This window comes from Desmodus rotundus, chromosome 8, assembly GCF_022682495.2.
Source record: "Desmodus rotundus isolate HL8 chromosome 8, HLdesRot8A.1, whole genome shotgun sequence".
NCBI lineage: Eukaryota > Metazoa > Chordata > Mammalia > Chiroptera > Phyllostomidae > Desmodus > Desmodus rotundus.
This window is the reverse complement of record NC_071394.1, coordinates 127,061,952-127,081,359: the sequence shown is the minus strand read 5'-3', so window position 1 is coordinate 127,081,359 and position 19,408 is coordinate 127,061,952. Positions and strand designations below refer to the sequence as shown.

Sequence of the window (19,408 nt, the reverse complement as noted above, 5' to 3'; positions counted from 1 at the left end):
CATTCCATAGACATTGAAAGAGCATTTAACAAAATTCAATCCCCATTCTTGATTTCTGAAAAAGTCAGTGAGCTAAGCATAAAGATAAACTTTTTAAACTTAATAAAAGATGCTTATCAGAAACTATCTCTTTGAACCGAAAATACTCAATGGTGAAATTCTACAGGCATTCCCCTTAAAGTCGGGAGTGAGATGAGAATGCTCACTACTCCTGCTCTCAGTCAAGTTTACCCAGAGACCCCGGCCAAGGCAGTGAGACAACAAAAATAAGTGAAGGTCTTCATAAAGCACACACATTCACACTCACAGTTATGAAATAAAAACGTGAAATTTTCGTTATTTGAAAATGATGTGAAAGAAATTCTACGTAAATACTAGAATAAAGCAGAAGAGATTATTTCAATAATCTCAAAAGAAGAAGGCATGAGACTCAGAAAACTTAAAAAGAGAGTAAAGCAGATCTGAGTCCATAGAAATTGAAATTTTCTACTTGGCAAAAGACACCGTAAACAAAACCAGGAGACAAATGACAGCCTGGAAGAAAATATTTACAACACAACCAAAAGGACAAAGACTGATGGCACTAATTAGATTCAAAGATCTCTACCAAATTGACGAGGAGAGAACCAACATCTCAAGAGAAAGGGACAACTCACGAAAAGTCAAATACAAAGGCCCAGTCATTTGAAAAGATAATCATTGAAAAGATAACCTCATTAGTGATTGCGGAAATGCGGTTTTAAAAAGAGGTGTCCTACCAGTCGAGTAAAAAGGGAAAGTTTGCACACAGCAAGGTCTGACGAGGTGGGGGGAAGCATTCGGGCCCCTCCCTCTTGGTTGGAGCATAACTACACCACCATTTAGGAGGGCAATTTGGCAGTTTTTCTCAAAAACAATAAAGACTCATACATACCCTTTGATGCGGAAATCCACTTACGCAAACATAGCTAACAGAAATAATTGCACGCCACGCAAAAATGTTCACAGCAGCATTGTTTACAACTGGTGAAAAGTTAGAGCCACCTAATTAATGTTCATCATAATGAGAATAACTAAATAAAGCATGGCACGTCCCTGCCTTGCAATTCTGTGCAGTCCTCAGTAAGAATTGGGTCCCCCTGACCCGTGCGGCTCAGCTGGTTGGGCATTGTCCCATAAAGCAAAAGGTGGCCGGTTCTATTCCCCGTCAGGGCACGTGCCTGGGTGGCAGGTTTCGCCCCTGGTTGGGGCGCCTACAAGAGGCAACTGATTGATGTTTCTCTGTTTCATCAATGTTTTTCTCCCTCTCTCACTCCCTTCCTCCCCCTCTAAAAATAAATAAATAAAATCTTGAAAAATAAAACTTTCCCTATTAAAAAAAAAAGAAGAATTGGGTCAGCCTCCAGGTGGCTGACACTGAATATAGAAAACGTAGTAAAGTAAAAGTAGTGATGGAGACACAGAAATGACACTAGTTTTGTTACAGTTTCACTTGCATGTAGTGTGGGTGTCAATAAAATCTCTAGGAAGTTTCCGGGACTTTCTTATACCTTGGTCTTCGGTGCTTCTATTATTTATGAAATTTGTCATTGGTGAGCATGTATTACGTTTATAATCCTTAAACTAAAAACACAGCAGAATGAGAATTGAACATCTGAAGTCTATGAAGACAAAATGCTTGGCGTTTCCTTTCTCAGACCTGAGTCGACTTGCAGCCCGAGCAGTTCTGGGCCACGAATATAATTCCACGAAGACCCTTGGTTAGGTTCATCTCATACACACGTGATGTCATGTATACATGTCTACACACACACACACACACAGTTGCCCAGCTCTGTGTATGCACATGGGATGCACAATTTTACAGTACATGGAATAGTCCATAGAACATTCTTGAACATGTTTATTGGTGCGAGGGGTAAATGACCAGAGCCGAGAGGGCAGAAACGAATGTAGTGAGATTGAAAACCCACCACCCACCCTGTGCACCGTCCCAGGCAGGCAACCCACCCATGGTGCCCTCCCGGCTCTGGCTTTTCCCATTTGTCTTCAGATGAGTGAGCCCAGGGCAGTGTGGCCATTGGCATGGGGGCTCGTCCACTCGGGTGGTGTTGTGAGCGCCCCACCAGCGAGGCGGGAGCCCTGCCTGGGCAGCGTGGGGCTCACGGGTCCTCATCCCTGAAGACTGTCAGATTGTGCTCCCGGATGTGTCGCAGAAGGACCTGTCCTCGCCGCTCCAGGGTCTGGAGCACCTGCTTCAGCCCCTGCCGGCCGCCTTGGCTCTCCCAGAACACCGGGTCCATCTGCAGCGACTTGAGCAGCATGTTCTGCAGACACCCCGACTGCAGAACCTTCACAACACACTCAGGAAACCTGGACGAACATCCCCCGGACGTCAGAATGGAAAGGAAAAGCAAACGTGACCTCAGAGAGTTTCGATGAAAGGCAAAGCCAGATGGCTGGAACGGACACAGCTGGGGAACCCTGGCAAGGTCAGTGTGCAGAGTCCCAAGGGCCACCCGCCCTTGATGACTAACGATCTGGGACTCTCCCACCCGCTCAGCTGTGGAAGCAGGCAGGGGATAAAGCTTCCAGGTGGGTCCCATCCCACAGAGTTGCTGGGTGAATCAACTCTGCCTTCCCGCTGCTCTGCTTGGCAAATGCCAGAAAGAGTCCTAGGAAGGCTGAGCTGCCTGCCAGGACTGGGCAGGGAGGACAGGCTGCCAGGCTAGCCGCCCTCCATCAGGACAAGGGAAGGGTTAGCCTGCCCATAGCCCAGCAGGGCAGCTGCTATTCTGTGGGGCCAGGAGGCCCTCTGGATACTAGGGGTGGGGGCATTCCATCCAGAAGATGAAGGGCCTGCTGGCTCTATCCCCTCTCAGCTTTCCCAGGGCCCACCCCTCTTCCCGAGGCCCAGATCTAATGGCTTCTGTCTGATGATGCACTGAGCACTTCTCAGGAGCCACGGTGTAATGCCCCACGGTCTACAGCAGGGCCGTCAAGCCTCAGTCCCTGAACCTCCACCCACCCTTTTAGCACTCACCCATCAATGCCCTCCAGCAGCCGGAAGTTCAGCTTGTCCTCAGGCCGCTGAAGGTGGCCGCTGTTATCAATGTAGACCAGATGAGATGGGTCACTGCTCCGGACCTCAGGGAAGGAGAGGGGCAGAGACAGAGGTGGGTGAGGATGCAGCCTAGCTGGTGCCCATGGACACAGTCAGGGGGAATGGAGGGGCTTGGGGGCCCTGAGCTGCCCACCCCACCATCCGCCCTGCTGCTTGTCCAGATGGTCCCCAGGTGCTAAGCCGCCAGATGGCCCGGTGCTCAGTCTTCCAGGCACCATCCCAGTGAGCCCCCCAGATCGCTTAGACGGGGGCCTCTAGTGTGAGCCCCATTTTCCAGAAACAAAGGCACAAGGAAGTAATTCGCACCAGGTCCCACTGCTAATAAGTAGCAGGCTGGTCCAGACCGGGCCCAAGCCACGGTGCCATCCTGCGGGATTGCGAGGCAGAGGGCTGAGCCTTGCTGTGGTGGCCAAAGGGGTGAGGAGCATGGTGAGAATCGGCAGGTGCAGAGGTCACTGCCCAGCAGGACTGCAGGATGTAAGGCACGCAGGCACCCTCACACACCCCCCACACACCTGTGCCCACACACCTGGGTGTGTCCCTGAGCATCACTGAGAACACACAACACTCTCCTCCTCGGGGAGCACCGACCCGGCTCCATCTCCACGGGAGAAGAGTTTAGCGCCTCCTAACCCTCTTCAAAACTAAACCCAGCAGCAGGGAATTCTTTCGCACCTCCCAACTGTGGTGTGTTTGGGAATAAAAGGCCATCTCTTTCGCCCCTCCCCCCACCCTGTGCACACACCCCATTCCTGTACGTTCTTCAGGATTCCATGGCAATTTCCCATAATTCTCCCCAGTGGCCTCAGTTCAAATGATGAATGTTTGTCTCTAAGACCCCAGCTTCCCACAGCAGGGCTCATCTGTCTCTCAAAGCCTAGTGACTCCTCCCTCTGAAGACGAAAGGGTCAGTTACATGGCTGCCCATCAGAGTGAATGATGGACAGAAAGCCTTACCTTTCACTGAGGGAAGGGGTGAGCCACTCTGGGGGCCAGGGATGGAGCATTCTCAGCACCCAGAGACTCTACAGGAGCCCTGGCTGCCAGGCTGGTGTCCTGCCTGAAGTTCAGCCTGGGACACCATGCCGATGGCCACCTACCAAAAGCAGCCGGTCTGGTGAGGCCACACACACACCAGGCCTCAATAGGAGAGAGGCCCCCCCTGCCCAGGGGCCCCTGACTCCTTGTGCAGGATGAGTGGCCTTCCTGCCCCCTACTGCCTCTCTCTGATGGCCTCAGCACAGCGCTTCCCACCCCAAGCACCAGTTTCAATGGGGGCAGGACATCAGTGTTCCTCTGGTCAGCCCACCTGGGAGCTATCAGGCCCTAGGAGAGAGCTCCGTCGCTGCCACCAGCCAGCCAGATGGCCCTGGAAACACCCTCCCAGTTCCAGGTCTCAATCTGCATGTTCACTGGCACAAGGAGGATGTCCCACTGGACGCACAGTCCTGACACTCTGCATCCAGGGACCCTTGGGGCTCCCTGGCATCTCTCGGGGACAGCAGAGTCCGTGAAAAAGGCTCTTGCCCTATCCGACACCTTGACCCCATTCTCTCAGTTGTATGTATTATTCAGACAAAGGGTTCTGCTGCGAAAAGGAACAGGACTGGGAGCCCCCAGGGCTGCACGATCTCTGCAGCTCATTCATAGCATCTTCTGAAGGCGACAGGAAGACGGGAGTCTGGGTGACGAGGGGACATACCAGGATGTGGACCAGCCGCAGCTCGCCTGGGTTCCCGCATTTCTCTCGGAGCCCCTCTTCCACACAGGGCTCCGAGGGCTCAGGCTCAAAGCCACAGCAGTAGCGATCCAGGCGGTCGTGGACCTGTGGGGACACCCATCATCTGAGGGCGGTGGCACAGTGCGTCTCTACCGGGTTCAGCACCCAGGCCTGGCCCCTGGGCCACACGCTGGGGACAGTCCTCAGGGGCTCTGTAGCTGGCCTCCAGCTCCTACTGGAACTTCTGCTCCGCTCCTCTGGCTGGCAGCCAGCCCTGCACACCAAGAGCTGTTTGCTCACGTCTCAGGCCGGCAGGGGGTTCCAGCCACACCCTCGGCTTCCTCTACAGCTGCTCCAGAGCTCTGGCCTGAGGCCCGGGGTCTGATGCTGACTGTGTGTCTACCTGGGAGACCACACAGGCCATTCTGTGCAGATTTCAACCTGTAGCCGTGTTTGTTTCCAGAGAAAGCTACAAGGAATTTGGGCCCTTACACACATGCATTGCTGGCTTCCCCAAATCTTCACCCATCTAAATGTCTAACAGAAAGGGCCTGGCCGGGCCCAGTTTCCAGTTGATTACTGTGCCAGACCCTCTGGTTATTCTTTCCACTTAAGAGAAATTCAGTTTAAACAACAGCAGACTAGCAACCAAACCAGACCAAGTCCAAAGTTCATCCCCATAGCCCTTCAGGATTTGATTCTTTTCCCCCTTTTTGAAAAACTGACTTGGGTCAGTGGATTCCAGAAGAGCCACTGGCTGTCCCTGGTGGCCCATGCCCCCCACTACCCCCGACTCCCACCCCACCAGGCAGGAGCCCTCCCTCAATGCGGGGGCAGCCACGGGGTCCTTCCAAGTGGAAGGGGTGGCTCTGGGCCAGGCTGGCTTGCTGCCTAGGGTCAGATTACGGTGGGGTAGCAGCTTCTCTCTCCAAGGAGGGCAGGGGCCGGTCCCACATGGACTGGCTGGCTGTTAAAGATTTTATGAGGCTTTGGGGAGGTCAGGGTGTGGGGGAGGTAACTTGCACTAAATCTGACTCTCCTCTGGGGCCTCCTGACAAAGGGCAATCTTCCCAGAGGCTCCGGGGAGGCACGTCAGGATGCCCCATCTGCACCAAGCCTGAGGAAGAAGTTGAGACACCAGCTTAGGGTTTGGATGAACAGATGATGGGCTTTGAGGATATGGGTGGAGGAGACTAGGTCTTATCTAAAACGACGTGTGCAGATCACTCCAAATTTTAAACATCGACACAAACCCCAGCAGCTATTAAAAATGAATCTGCCCTGGCTGGTGTGGCTCAGTGGATTGAGTGCTGGCCTGTGAACCCAAAGATAGCTGGTTCGATTCCCAGTCAGGGCACATGCCTGGGTTGCAGGCCAGGTCCCCAGCAAGGGGCACATGAGAGGCAACCGCACGTTGATATTTCTCTCCCTCTCTTTCTCCCTCCCTTCTCCTCTCTAAAATAAATAAATAAAATCTTTTTTACAAAATGAATCTTCCACAGCAAAAACACTAGAAATTGCCCCAAGTCTGCAGAAATGAGTCACGCCCATGGTGCCATTCATATTGACCACCGCCCTGGAGGCCCCAGCAATGCAATGGGGTAAGAGAAAGAAGGAAGAGGCGATGTGAAGACAGAACAGTCATTGCAGATGAAATGGGGGTGAACTTGGAAGCGAAGTTAGCAGGTGGCCAGTAACCAAAGTAATACACAGAGATAAGGGCCTTCACACAGACCAAGAGCTGCCGGCCAAAACACATAAAGGAGGAGCAAGGTCCATTGTCAGCAACCACAGGAGATGAAATACCCAGGCATAACCCAACACGAAAGCGGGGAACCGGCTGAAGGAAACATCAAAATGCTTCCAGGGGCGCCCATATACAGAGAGCCGCATCCTATTCTTGGCTAGAAGATGCTGCATTTTAGGGTGTAAAGTCTCTCTATCTTAGTCCACACAAATTTAATTTGATTCCAATAAAACCCCAGAAGGACTTGGGAAGGAGAAGGAGGTAACAAGCTAAGTTTCATGAGAACAGTGTGCAAGAATATCAGGGAAATTCTAGGAAAGAGCAATGAGAGAGACCACGCCCTGCTGGTTAGTAACATAAAATATAAGCACACAGTAATTAAAACAGTGTGATTCTGGCATATACATAGGCCCTTTACTGGAACAGGGAAGAGCCCAGAAATAGACCCACGTGCACATGGAAATTGGCAGTATGTCAGACTGGGATAAAGATTGATTATTTAACAAATGGTGCTGGAACATTTGGGTTACCATTTGAGAAAAGAAAAATTGCAGTTTTGTACCTTATCTCTTACTCCAAAATAACATCCAGATGGATCAGAAATACAGGAAAACACATGAGAGAGTGTTTGAAATAACCCTGAAGTGAGGATGGCCCCTTAAAATATAGTAACCTAGAAGTTGCAAAAGAAAAGCTTGATAATTTTAACATAACGTTTTTAAAATCTCTGCACAGCCAAGAGACTGTAAGTGGAGCTTAATGACAATTGAGCCTGAGAGAAATATTGCAGTACAATGAAAACAAAATAATAATTTCCCCAAACTCTAAAAAGCTCTTGAAACCATGAAGAAAAAGACCAACAACCCAACAGAAAATGGGGCAAAGATAAGACCAGACAGTTTTTAAAAATGTCTCAACAGAGACCAGATTGGGGCGAGGTGGAAGGAAAGCGGGGAGCCCCACTCTTAGGGCCGTACAGGGCAGGGTCATCTCCTGCGAGGGAGCCGCCCACCGTGTTCGCACCTTGGGCCCTCTCTGGCCTCATGAAGTCCTGTCCTACGCTGCTTACCAGGTTAGTGCCTTACGGGAACCCACACGTCATCTCACGGGTTCCGAGAGTCAGGAACCTGTCGTGTGCGTGCTGGGTTCTCCTCTCAGGGTCTCACCAGGCTGAACTCAAGGTGTCGGCCAGGCCACCTCTCAGTTGCAGCTCAGGGTCCCCTCCTATATGCATTCCCCGTTGGCAGCAATCATTCCTTGAACTTGCAGGACTACTTCCCCGGGACTCTCAGAGTCCTCCTAGTGGCTTCCCTGACCCACAGGCGGTTCAGGAGGAGGCTGTTAGCTTCCTCCCTTGAGGCCAGCAGGAAAATCTCTCAGCTGCTTTGTCTTCCTTAAAAGACTCACTTGATGAGGTCCCGCCCACCCAGGAAGAGCTCTCTTCTAATCAGCTCAGAGTTAACGGTTAGCAACCTAATCACTGAGGGTCTATCAGATTCACAGGTCTCGAGAGAAGGGGTTAGTACTCGGGAGAAGGGAAGCTTGGGAATCTTCTTAGAGTTCTGCCTCAGCCTAATCTGGGTCTCACTTTTGAACACGTGAAAAGATGCCCAGAGCCACCCTTCCAACCCCCTGGTCCAGGCAGATGTTCGCTCTGCTACATTTGGCCGCACCACCTGGGGAGATGGGGAGAAGCACGGCACCTGTCTCTTGGGTCTCTGTAGGACTTAAATAAGTTCATGCGTGCGGTTTGCACCAGACATTGCACTCCACAAATGGCAGCCGCTGCTATAGTTCACGTCTCTCTGGTTGGAAGCCCAAGAGTTCAGCCGTGGTCATGAACCTGGGCTCCTCTTTAACGGATAAAACACCTGACATCCCAGGGAAACCGAGCCAGAGGAGCTGCCCATGAACGGCAGCCATCGGTTCAGACTCAAAATGAGAAACACACACTGATCGCAAGACTGAAATGGGCCCCTTGGGAGGGACATGGGGCCAGTCTCACCTGGGAGGAACCACCTCCCGAACCCGGGAACACTGGCCTGCTGAAACTTGGAATTAGGAGGTCCTGTTGGTATCCCATCCACATCCTCTTGGCATCCACAATTCCTGCACGAAGTGCTGTGGCTCTCGGCCTTCGCCCCAGGCTTGGCTGGCCCGCACGTGGACCAGCCTTCAAGTGCCAGGAGGTCCACGCCCTCAGGAGCTGTCCCAACCAGTGACGCTGGGTTGGCGGGTAAACAGCAGGCTTCTTTGGCCCCCAGGTGGGACAACTCTGAGGCCTGTCCTACATACCCCTGAGATCTCAGGGGGACGGAGCCTCAGCTGCCCACAGCAGTGTCTGGGCACCATAGGGGTTGTGTGCAGAGGTGTGTGGCTATAGCACTAGGGGTATAAGGTTCGTGTGTAAGTATACAGTGTGTCTGTTCGAGGTGTGTGTGATTGATTTGGTTGTTGTCCAACAAGTATTTTCTCCTCTCCCCCTTCTACTCTGGGCGGAGTGTGCTTGCTTCTCTTCCCTGACGACGGGCTTGGCCGTTGACTTGCTTTGGCCAAAGGAATATTAGTAGACATTGGCAGAGGTCTTAAGTGTGCTTCTGCAGTTTGGGTGGGCTCTTGGGCTTCCCCCACTTCCCCCCAAGAGGTTTGCCCAGGTGGTACTGCTCCTGCAGCTGGGGCTCCAGGACAGAAGGTGAAGAGCCACCCTGAACCCACCCGCAGCTGGGAGCCAAGTTCAGCTGAGCCCAGCTGACGCACAGACCCTGGAGCAGCAATGAGGAGCTGGTGTTTGAAGCTGTTGAGTGTTGGAGAGGTTTGCTACATAGCTTTGTCTCCACAATCACTCACCAATACAGAGTGCCGTGCAGGATTTGCAAAGCATAGGGTGTGGGGGTATAAGGAAGGTGTATGTGTGCAGTGCTTGTGTATTTTGTGTCCAGGTAAGTCGTATGTCGTCACACACACACACACACAGACACACAGGAAAACAAGGGTTTCTGCTGGGTTAAACAGCACAAAGGAGCAAGCCTACCACCGAGTGCGCCGTATGTGGGGTTTGTACCCAGCTCCTGGTCACCAGGTACCTCCAGTTCCTGTGTGGGAAGCCCACAGCCCCGCCTCTCCCGCTTGCCAGGGGTTTCTAGGAAGGCAGACAGGAGTGTTTGACTTGACCAGCCTGCAGCAGAGCAGGGAAGAGGTGGCACGAGGCCAGCTGAGTCGTGTCTGACCACACACCCAACCTGTGTGTGCTTTGGCTGCTGTGACTTCCATCCCGCAGCAGGCCCGGGCAGCGGGGGCGGGTCCCACACCACAGCCCCAGGAGACGGACAGAGGGCCTCTGTGTGGAGCAGGAAGCCGCTGTATGCACATCAGCTGGGCCAGGGCTTCGCAAGGAGGTGCCTCTGATCTCAAGGCCCCAGGGCATCCCTGCCAAGGTCCCCTCTTCCTGCCCTCGTCATGGCCAGGTGAACGGTGACTGTGATGGAGAGGGTGAGATCTGGAGTCAGAGCATCCAGGCTGCATCTCCACTCCCCCAGCCGTGACCTTGGGTAAATAACTTCATGGCTCTGGGCCTCAGTTTCTCAACTTTGCTATAGAGGTAAAAGTAGTACCTCACTCGTATATTTGCCCTGCGGATTGGATGAGTTAATTCATGCTGGGTGCTGGGGACGGTGCCTGCTTATGGTGGAGCATGTGCTGCACCAGGCACTGTCTCAGGCACATTCCATGAAGCGTCTCAAGTACAGAAGCCGCACTAGGTCAGGGTGACCCCTGGACCCAGTGCCCCCAGACAGATTCGAGATGAGGATTCAAGCCAATGCAGTTTATCTGTGAGCCGATCCCAAAACACAAGCAGGGGGTGTGACACAGGGAGGGCCAGCAGTCACCGCTGCGGGGGCCTGGGCACCGTCCCCCAGGGCGCTCTGAGAGGCCCATGGATGTACGCCACAGAGCGACCCGGGGCCAGTCCACAAATGACTGATGCCTGCAGCCCCCCAGTTGCCCCTCTGCCCTGACTGGGGGTCCCAGAAGCTCCAGCCCCTTCCCCAGAGTCCCCAGAAACTCCAGGTTACTTCCCAGCACAGTAGGGACCTCAGCTGCCCTGCGGCTTCCTTCTCACTCTTCAGTGCCCAGACTGGACTGATACCACCTCTCTCTCTCTGTCTCTCTCTCTCTCTCTGTCTCTCTTTCTCCATCATTCTCCCTCCTTCTCCCTCCTCTCTCCCTCTCTCTCATTTATAAATTACACAACCTTCTCAAGTCCTTGCTGAGTCACGGATATAACGTTACAAACAGTGGTGTGCTGATGAATGTTTCACTCCCCAGGGGTGGGGGAGTCTTGATATGTAGCCTGTGCTAGTTTCCATGGTGCAAATCGCCCCACCCGGGCCAGTTCCCAGCCGCCAGCATGACCAGGTGTGGAGCTGGCAGGAGGCGTGGAGCCGCCGATACACAGTATTTACTAGACAGACGCTAATAACCTCAACAGCACGGGTAATTAGAAAACCGTAGTAAAAGAATTAGGAAGTAATGCGTTCTCAATGTTTCTTACCTTTGTTGCTAATAGAATTATTATATTTTTAGTTTATATAATTTAATTTTTAAAACTCCTGTGTTTCACAATCAGGCCACAAAAATTCCTGGAAATTTTAACCATCAGCTCTCATGAGCTGATGCAAACTATTCTAGCTCACAGTGACTGGAAAAATAACCACAGAGGCTGACCACGTGGGGTTTGGTAGTCAAAACACAGGCCTTGGGGGAAGAGTCCCCAGCCGTCCCCTACTCCTGTGGCTCTCCAGCCCCACCCGGCCCAGCACCCCATACCTGGAGCAGGAAGTCGAAGAGGGCCAGGCGTGCCCACTCGGCACGGTGGATGCCCAGGCACGACGCCTGGCCCAGCCCGCTGCAGCCATGTGCCAGCAGGGCCTGGTACTGCAGCCAGCCCAAGGCCAGGGAGTTCTGGTCGTCGTCTGGGTCGCCCAGGTGCTGCACGTCGGGCGCCCACCAGATGACGGGCCTCACGCCACCGTCCGTGTAGCGATAGGGCAGCAGGGGGCTGTGGAAACGCCGGGCCACAGCGGGAAGGCTCCGGCGCAGCCCCAGCACGCGGTCCAAGTGGAAGGCCAGGACCTCAGACAGGTCTCCAGGCCTCTTGATCAGGCCGCAGAGCCCCTGGGAGCAGAGTCCACTGAGCCCAGGAGACACGTCCTGGAGGGCACCCTCCGTGGAAAAGCCCACTTGCAGCACCTGCCCGTGGCCGGGGACCCTGGCTTTGCCCACCACCTCCCCCTGGGCCAACAGCTGGAGGGTCTGCACATCGTGCTCGGTGAACCAGGGGGGCGCCTGCCCGCTGGCCCCCAGCTCGGGAGTGTCAGCAGCACACCAGGTGGGTCCTTGCAGCTCCCCGACAGAGCCAGGCCACCAACGAGTCCCTGTGGCTGAGGTGGGACCCCCTGCTCTCTGCCCACCAGTCAAAGCTCTGTTCCCAGCTCCTGGCAGGTCCCTGCCTTGGGCTGGATGGGACCGGAGGGGCGGTCCAGCAGCAGCTCTCCGGTGCCCTGGGAGGGTGCTGGCCAGGGTTCCTGTCTCACTCTGTGCCTCCCAGATGGGACCATCCTTCCAAGGGGGTCGCTGCAGGTCTTTGGCTCCTGGACCCTTGACCTCATCCTCCCTCAGGAGCACAAGATGCTGAGTGCCGAGTCTCAGATCTCCTACAGATGCCAAAGCACTGTCCCTCTCGACCCACCCTACATGCCGGCTTTCCCCTCCTGGGGGCCTGCTGTCGTCCACTCCCCTTCGGTGGCTTTGCCCCTCAGCACACACAGGGACGGAGCCCCTGGGCAGGGCCCAGTCTCTCCAGGAACGCAGGCTTCTTGTCTGCGGCCTCCAGCGGGAGCTCAGAGCCTGTGAGCCGTGGGGGGCAGGGGTGCCGGTCACCGCCTGGGGCTCCATGGCAGCCTGAGGCTGTGTGGGGAAGCAGGTGACAGCCATCACAGACAGGGTCATCAGGGGGCAGAATGCCACCACCAACCGCCTCTTGCCACGCAGCTCTCTCCAGAGCCAAGACGCCTGGGGGACAGGGTAGAAAAAGAAAACTTGAGACCTGGGATAACGTCAGCCCCAACTCACCACGCAGTGAGGATGGTGAAGGAAGGCCCTTCCAGAGGCCTGCAGAGGGGAGAGAGAGGAGCCCAGGCAGAGGACACCCCGCTGCCTTCGAGGGAGGCCGGGCACCTCAGGCAGCGCTCCTGCCTCAAAGCCCAGCCTGTTGGCATCCGGGGAGCTTCTGCTGATCCCTGCAGGCAGACCGGGGCTTCCCCTTGGAATAAACCACCACACGGCACGTGCACCGCGCACCGTAAGGGTCTCTTACACATCTGTCCCTGCCTCTGGGTGTTGGCCCTCTCTCCATCTCCCTGAGTGTCCCCGGGGCCACTCTGTCGTCTCCCACAAACACACTCCCCTTACCAGGGGCACACGGCTGCTCAGCTACGGAAGGCGCTGCCAGCCTCCCTCACAGGCAGGCGAGACTCGAGGGCACGTGACTAAGTCCTTGCCGGTGGCAGGAGCCCGCCACTTTTGCCTGCCCCTCTTGCTCAGGAGGAAGTTGGCTGCCCGACCACCAGCTGGCAGGTGCTGGCAAGGACGCACCCTGGGGCAGTGAGTTTTCTCAGCACGTGGTGCCGGATCGACAGTATCACGCGGGAACTTGACAGAAAGGCAAATTCACAGGCCGCACCCCAGAACTACTCAATCAGAACCAGGGAAGGAAGGAGCTTGGGAGCCTGCGGGAGCAATGGGGGGCTGCCAAGAGCTGTTTGGGCTACTGGGCTTTGGAGTCAGAACTTACTCATTTTGTAACCTATTCAACTTACAACATATGGTCGTTCTGTCTGTAATATGTTGAGAAACCTCCACCCTGTCGCCCTTAGCGGCTATGCCAGTTTCTCAGTCCAAGACGCGTGGTAACTATTTTTAGCACAAAGGAGGCCGCCGGTCCACACCTTGCTTTGGTTGGCATGACAGCGTGCCCTGAGGCCTTTTCCACAGCTGTCTCTGTCGGTGTAGCCGGAGCTCCTTTCCCCATCCCTCCACGGGGAGGCTATTCAGATCGCTTCCTGTTTTCATTCTAGCAAATGGTGCTGCGCTGAAGGTCCAGTGCGGGCAGTTCTGGGGGAAGCGGTGCGGGCTTCTATAGTGGCTGCCCTGAAAGATGAAGGGTTGGGTCCCACTCCTTCTCCTTGGCATTAACTTTCTGCTGCCCATCATTTAGTATCTCCCTTGACCCTCCAGAACATACAGAGATGGGAATCACAGCATCCCTGCTTGACAGGTGAGGAAACAAAAAGTCTGGAGCACGGAGATCTGTCCAGGCTCACGCAGCTGGCGAAAATACCCATATTTTCAATTAAAACTGAAAGGAGAAATGTACATGGACAAAGACTCTGGGGTTTTTTTTTCCTTCCTTCTAAAAAGAAAAAAATGTGTTCAAGTTGGATTCATCATCTGTATTCTCAAATTTTTGGATCCCACTGGGGAAAACTAAATCATCTTTTCAAAATGCCACGAGGAGACAGAATGTTTTGGTCCCGCTCTCGGCCTTCCTTGGCTTCAGACAACCTGGGGAAGCTGGCAAGTGTGCGGCTGTGCAGAGAAAGGTTCCAAATGGCCCTGAGCAGACGTCCCCGCGGGCCACCCAAGTAAGGCTTTGGGAAAAGAAAAGCAGCTTTGATCAAATTGAAAAAAAATCTTCTGAAGAGAACTATTCAGCTGAATGGTAAGGAGTATGTTAGAGAAAGGAAAAGGGGGGGGAGACACCCAATATACTAGAAAGTTTGCTGGTGGAACCCATGGGGCCCCACGGCTGCCCAGGCCCCGGCTGACCCCGCCCCGTCTCCCCAGCTCTTTCCCACAGGGTCCCAGGATGACAGGGGCAGTAGGGAAAGAGGAATGGGGACCCTTCACTGTCGGGCTCTACAAGGGCTCCTTTTCTCCTCCCTCCTCAAATCCCGCCTCCCCCCCCCCACCGTGTACCAAGGCTTCCCCTTAATTCCTCAGAGAAGATGCCCATTGGCCCAACCGTCACGTCCACCCCAGATGCAGGGGACGTGGCTTTGGGGAAGACACAGCAGAGTTCTCGACCAGCTCCTGCCCTTCTGAGCTACATTACAACAGTGAGTTACACAACCTCTGCCCCATTTCCTCAGTTCCAGAATGGGGGAGAATGAGATCATTCCTTCCCCACAAGGACTGGCATGGGAAATGCATGCACCAAAATGGGTTAGGGGTCCACTACGTGGTTTGGTACATTTAAATCAGAGGGGGGACTGAGATTTTTCTGCCTTCACTTTCTGAACCCCCTGCCTTCCTGGGATCTGAAAAGTAACCCACGCCCCTTCCCGGGTTTGGGCACATTGTAATGTCGGAGGCACCTGGGACAGACCTGAACTCACCCCCCAGCCCTGTAGCCAAGATAAAGTTGTAGGTTATTGTAAGTCATAAAGGTATAGGTTGTTGGTTGTTATCCAGCCTCATGACAGAACATCCCAGCGAACGCAGATCCCTTGGTGGTTTCTGTTGGGCTCAGTGTGGGATGTCTTGATGGGAGTTTTCTGGGTGGGAGAAGAGACTGAGGGGAGCCACATGGTGATGATGGTGATGATGGTGTGGTGGTGAGGTGGTGGTGGTGGTGGTGGTGATGGTGAAGATGGTGGTGGTGGAGGTGGTGGTGATGGTGATGGTGCTGGTGATGGTGATGGTGGTGATGGTGGTGATGGTGGTGGGGGTGATGGTGTTGGTGGAGGTGGTGGTGATGGTAATGGTGGGATGGTGATGGTGGTGGTGATGGTGGTGGGGGTGGTGGGGGTGGTGGGGGTGATGGTGGTAGTGGAGGTGGTGGTGATGGTGGTGCTGCTGATGGTGGTGGTGACGGTGATGGTGGGATGGTGGGGATGGTGGGGATGTTGGTGGCAATGGTGGTGGTGCCGTGTGTGTGCAATAAAAACTAAGGTTGGTGCTGGTTCTGGAGTCATCATTAAAGATGTGACAGTCCCTCTGTGCCGTTCCCTGACCTCCTCCCTCTTCTAAACAGCCCCACGGGCTGACCATCAATCCATCCCCACCAGACTCTCAGCAAGACTGACAGAGATGTTGGAATATGCAGTTTCTGTTCTATTTTTAAAAATCAGTGGAGTTATTTCCATAGCCAAGGCCAGGGTGAGAGGTGACATGGGAGCATATTGTCAGAGGACGGGATTGAGAGCACATGTCAGTCCTGTGAGTTTTGCTGCACACCCGACCTGATCATACCCTGCTGCCCTTGGCTGAACCCAGAGTCAGGCCCCAGGCAGGGCGAGCTGGGCTGGCACAGGCCTCTGCGGGCAAAGGCGACGGCACAGCGCGTCAGAATCTCCAGGCACACAGTATCTCTCTCTGAGTCAGATCTGCTGGGCCCGGGGAGGCTGGAGCTGCCTGCTCCGTTGTGGCCAGGACCCCAGGCTGCCTGTCTCCTCAGCCGCCACCAGGCCGGGCCGCTTTGCTCAGCTTCACTGGAGAGCTGTGATTTCCTTTCCACATCAGCAACTTCAAGACAAGAAAGGACTTTTGTCTCTGTAATTTCTGGCCTGGCCAATTCCCAGGAAAAAGAAAAAAGGGGGGGAAAAACCCAAAGAATTATAACTAGCATTTATATAGTGTTTACTATATGCCCGGGGCTGTTGGAAGAATTTTGCTTCTGTTAACTCATCTAAGCTACATGCCAGTCTTATGAGATAGGTATTAGTATTTATTATCTCATTTTACAGGTGAGAAAAACAAGGCACTGATAATCGGGGTGACCCGAAGCCCCCAGACCTAGCAAGGGCACCACTAGGACACGAAGCCAGGCAGTCTGGCTCCAGAGCCGGAGGCCTAGTCGCTGTGCTGCCCTGGGAAGGGGCTACTCCAGCCCCGATTCTGAAAGACTGCACTGGGTCTCCGGGGTGGGAGCTGCTCCCAAAGGAGGGTCACCTCTTTAGGACCGGGCAGGTCATCTGTGAAATGACGCTCAAATGAGCTCAGGGTAGGTGGCCACCAGTTTGCACAAATCGATGGAAAATAAGCATATTTTCAGGCTACATTTAATTTTCTCCCAAAATGAAAATAACTTCATTGTATCTCCAGTCCTGCCTTATTAAATAGAAGAATATCAACAAGAAAATGCCACCATCTGACCCACTGAACTCTGGGCACCTTGAGAGGTAGCATCAGAAGCAGGTTTCCAATCATCTGTTATCCTCAAACCAGATCTTGGGCTTGATCTCAAACCCAGGCAGGTTTCTACGCCTCCTGCTCCTTCCAGAACCAGACGGTGCCCAAGTGCCTTTCAGCTCAGGCGTTCTCAAGACCGTGGCCAGGAAACTGAATGCGTCAGACCTGAGAGGTGAACGCCGCAGATCCTATAAACAAGAGGCATTTACCGGGCATGTACCGCGTGCCGGGCACTCTCAAATCCCTGCAAGGTACGTACTAACCTGGTGATTTCACAACTATAGAAATAAGATGTAGAGAAGCACCTCGCTCAAGGTCACACAGTGAGTCCACGGCCGGGAGGATGTGAATTCCCCCCAGAGCCCAGCGCTCCATCACAGAAGATTCAAGATGAAGGAGGGAAGATTCGAGAACCTTGGAGGGAGAGGGGAGTTTAGGGAGGGGCTGAGCATGGGAAAGGACCCAGGGATTCTGCTGCCTCTTTCAACACTGTCCTGTGGCTTCAGTCTTGACTTGCAGCAGCCGTGGGTGCCGAGTCAGAGACAGCCCAGGCTTGTCAGTAGTGGTCCACACAGCGAGTTCTCAAGACAGAAAACGGTCCTCGAAAATGAAAATCTCTTTTCACCTCCTCCTCACCCTTCCTTAACTGCCCCACGCAAAGGCTCTCCTTGGCCCATCGGAAGAAAAGCATTTTGACAGGCAAAGGCTCTTGGAGGTTTATGGCACAGACGGGGCTGAGCGCCCAGGGCAGGGGGTTATGGCAAATCCTCTTGACTCAGAGTTGAAGCTCATGCCCTACAAGCAAACGAGCCCCAGGCTGTCTGCCCGGGTGCTGCTGCTTTGCTCCCATAGCCTCACTTCAGGGACGCAGCGACCTGGGGACACGGTGGGGACCTCCCTGTTGAACAAATGGCAATCGCTGGCGCTGCGGATGGTGGAGACAAAGACCCAGTGACATCTTAGGAGAGTGATGGCTCTCGGTCAGGGGGAGGAGCCCCAGAAAATTCCGGCTATGAACACAGTAAGGAGGAGAATGTCACCTTTGGAGAGGGCAGAAATCTGGTGAAAAGGCATGCTCCACACCCTCGTGGAAATACGAAAAGCAATTCAAGAAATTGCTTTGGCAAAGGCTCAGCCAAAATAAAGACAATTTTTCAAAAACAGTAATAGAAATGGACATTTAAACTCTCTCAGCCCTCTCGGCCGCATTGCATTTGGAACATAAAATGCTAAGAGGTGCTTTTGCCTCTGGGGATTGAACACAGAGCTCCTGCCGGCGGGAGGCCTGGGCTGAAGGGGACCAGGAGGAGCTGAGCAGAAGCGCCCTGGAGTCTAGCTCTGCTCACTTCAAACTTCTGGAATCAAGAACTACACGAGCATAAATTCATGTTGTTTTAAGCCGTCAAGTTCGTGGCAATTTGTTAGTCATGATTATGTAAACACTGATCTAACCAAAATTATCATCTAATCACACTGGGGGGGGATGAACGATGAGAACGTGTGTGTGTGTGTGTGTGTGTGTGTGTGTGTGTGTGGTGGAGGTGGGAAGAGGGGCTCTCCCGTGTTTGACAGATGAGGAGAAAAAGCCCGGGGAAGGTGTGGTGAGTTACCCAATGAAGCATCTTCTCTCAAGAAAAGGCTGACCGCACGTGGGCGCTTGTGTGATGATCTCTCTTTAGCTGGTTGATGTTCTGTGTCTCAATTAATTAATGAACCACCGGACAGGTGAATCCAGACACCAGAGGGAACTGTGGGGAAAGAGTGTGTGCGGGATCTCCCGAGGCTCCCTGCTAAGTGAGGAGCAGCGAGCCTTCGCTCGGAGCTGCTAACCCCCTTCGTGGCCCCCTGAGTGGTTCTCACAGCCTGACCCAGACATCTCTGTGAAGTCATGCTAAGCACTAAAGGTCACCTTGGCCAGCCCAAGAAAAGAGGCCTCCATTCCCCACTTCTCCATCCCCAAGTGCCTGAAGCCGGCCAAAACTTCTTCCATCTGAGGTGGGCAGAAAAACAACCGATTTAAAAACCAAAGCAACTGCCACCAAATGCCACCAAAGCAACTGCCTAGTGGATCCTCAGTAAATGTGTGTGAGTGAACGAAAGAATGAGGTGCACACATTCAAAACTGACACAGTGGTGGGGTTCAACTCACACCAGGGGGCACAATCACTTTCTGCAAACCAGAGGTCTCAAAATCTGCTGAGGGCATCTTTGTGGTACAAAGGTTTACAAACTGTTTTTCCCAGTCTGCATGAGTCATAAGCAGGTAGAGCTACATGAATATATTCACTATAAAACATGAACAAGAAATTTAAAAAATCATAGAAGTATTAGGTGAAGTAAATGTAACCAGAAGCTCTGATTTTTTCAGACTGTAACCCGGTGGGCTGCCTGGGGTGCCTGCTGAGGTGAGGGAGCCCCACTGTGGAGACCTCTGACTTGGAAGCAGTCTGCTTCTTCACACTCAGGACAACTCTGGCCGAGAGTGATTTGGGCTTGACCGTGCTCATCTATTATTCCTTAAAAATGCATACTTCCCCACAGTGAACTAAAGGTAATTTGAAGGTGTGACGGGACCAAATAAAATAAA

At 53.5% G+C, this 19,408-nt stretch overlaps 1 protein-coding gene across 2 annotated transcripts in view; it reads right to left on the bottom strand.

The window, feature by feature from the left end:
• Nucleotides 1-1,867: 1,867 nt before the first annotated feature.
• Nucleotides 1,868-19,408, bottom strand: part of GASK1A (golgi associated kinase 1A) — a 30,733-nt gene continuing 13,192 nt past the window's right edge. For both annotated transcript variants that reach the window (XM_045200202.3, XM_053930420.2), the window contains exons 2-5: nt 11,398-12,642; nt 4,806-4,928; nt 3,023-3,126; nt 1,868-2,352 (exon numbers count right to left, since the gene is read on the bottom strand). In XM_045200202.3, the coding sequence (XP_045056137.2) occupies nt 2,142-2,352; nt 3,023-3,126; nt 4,806-4,928; nt 11,398-12,642 (1,683 nt within the window). In that variant the 3' untranslated portion in view covers nt 1,868-2,141. The remainder of the gene's footprint in view (nt 2,353-3,022; nt 3,127-4,805; nt 4,929-11,397; nt 12,643-19,408) is intronic.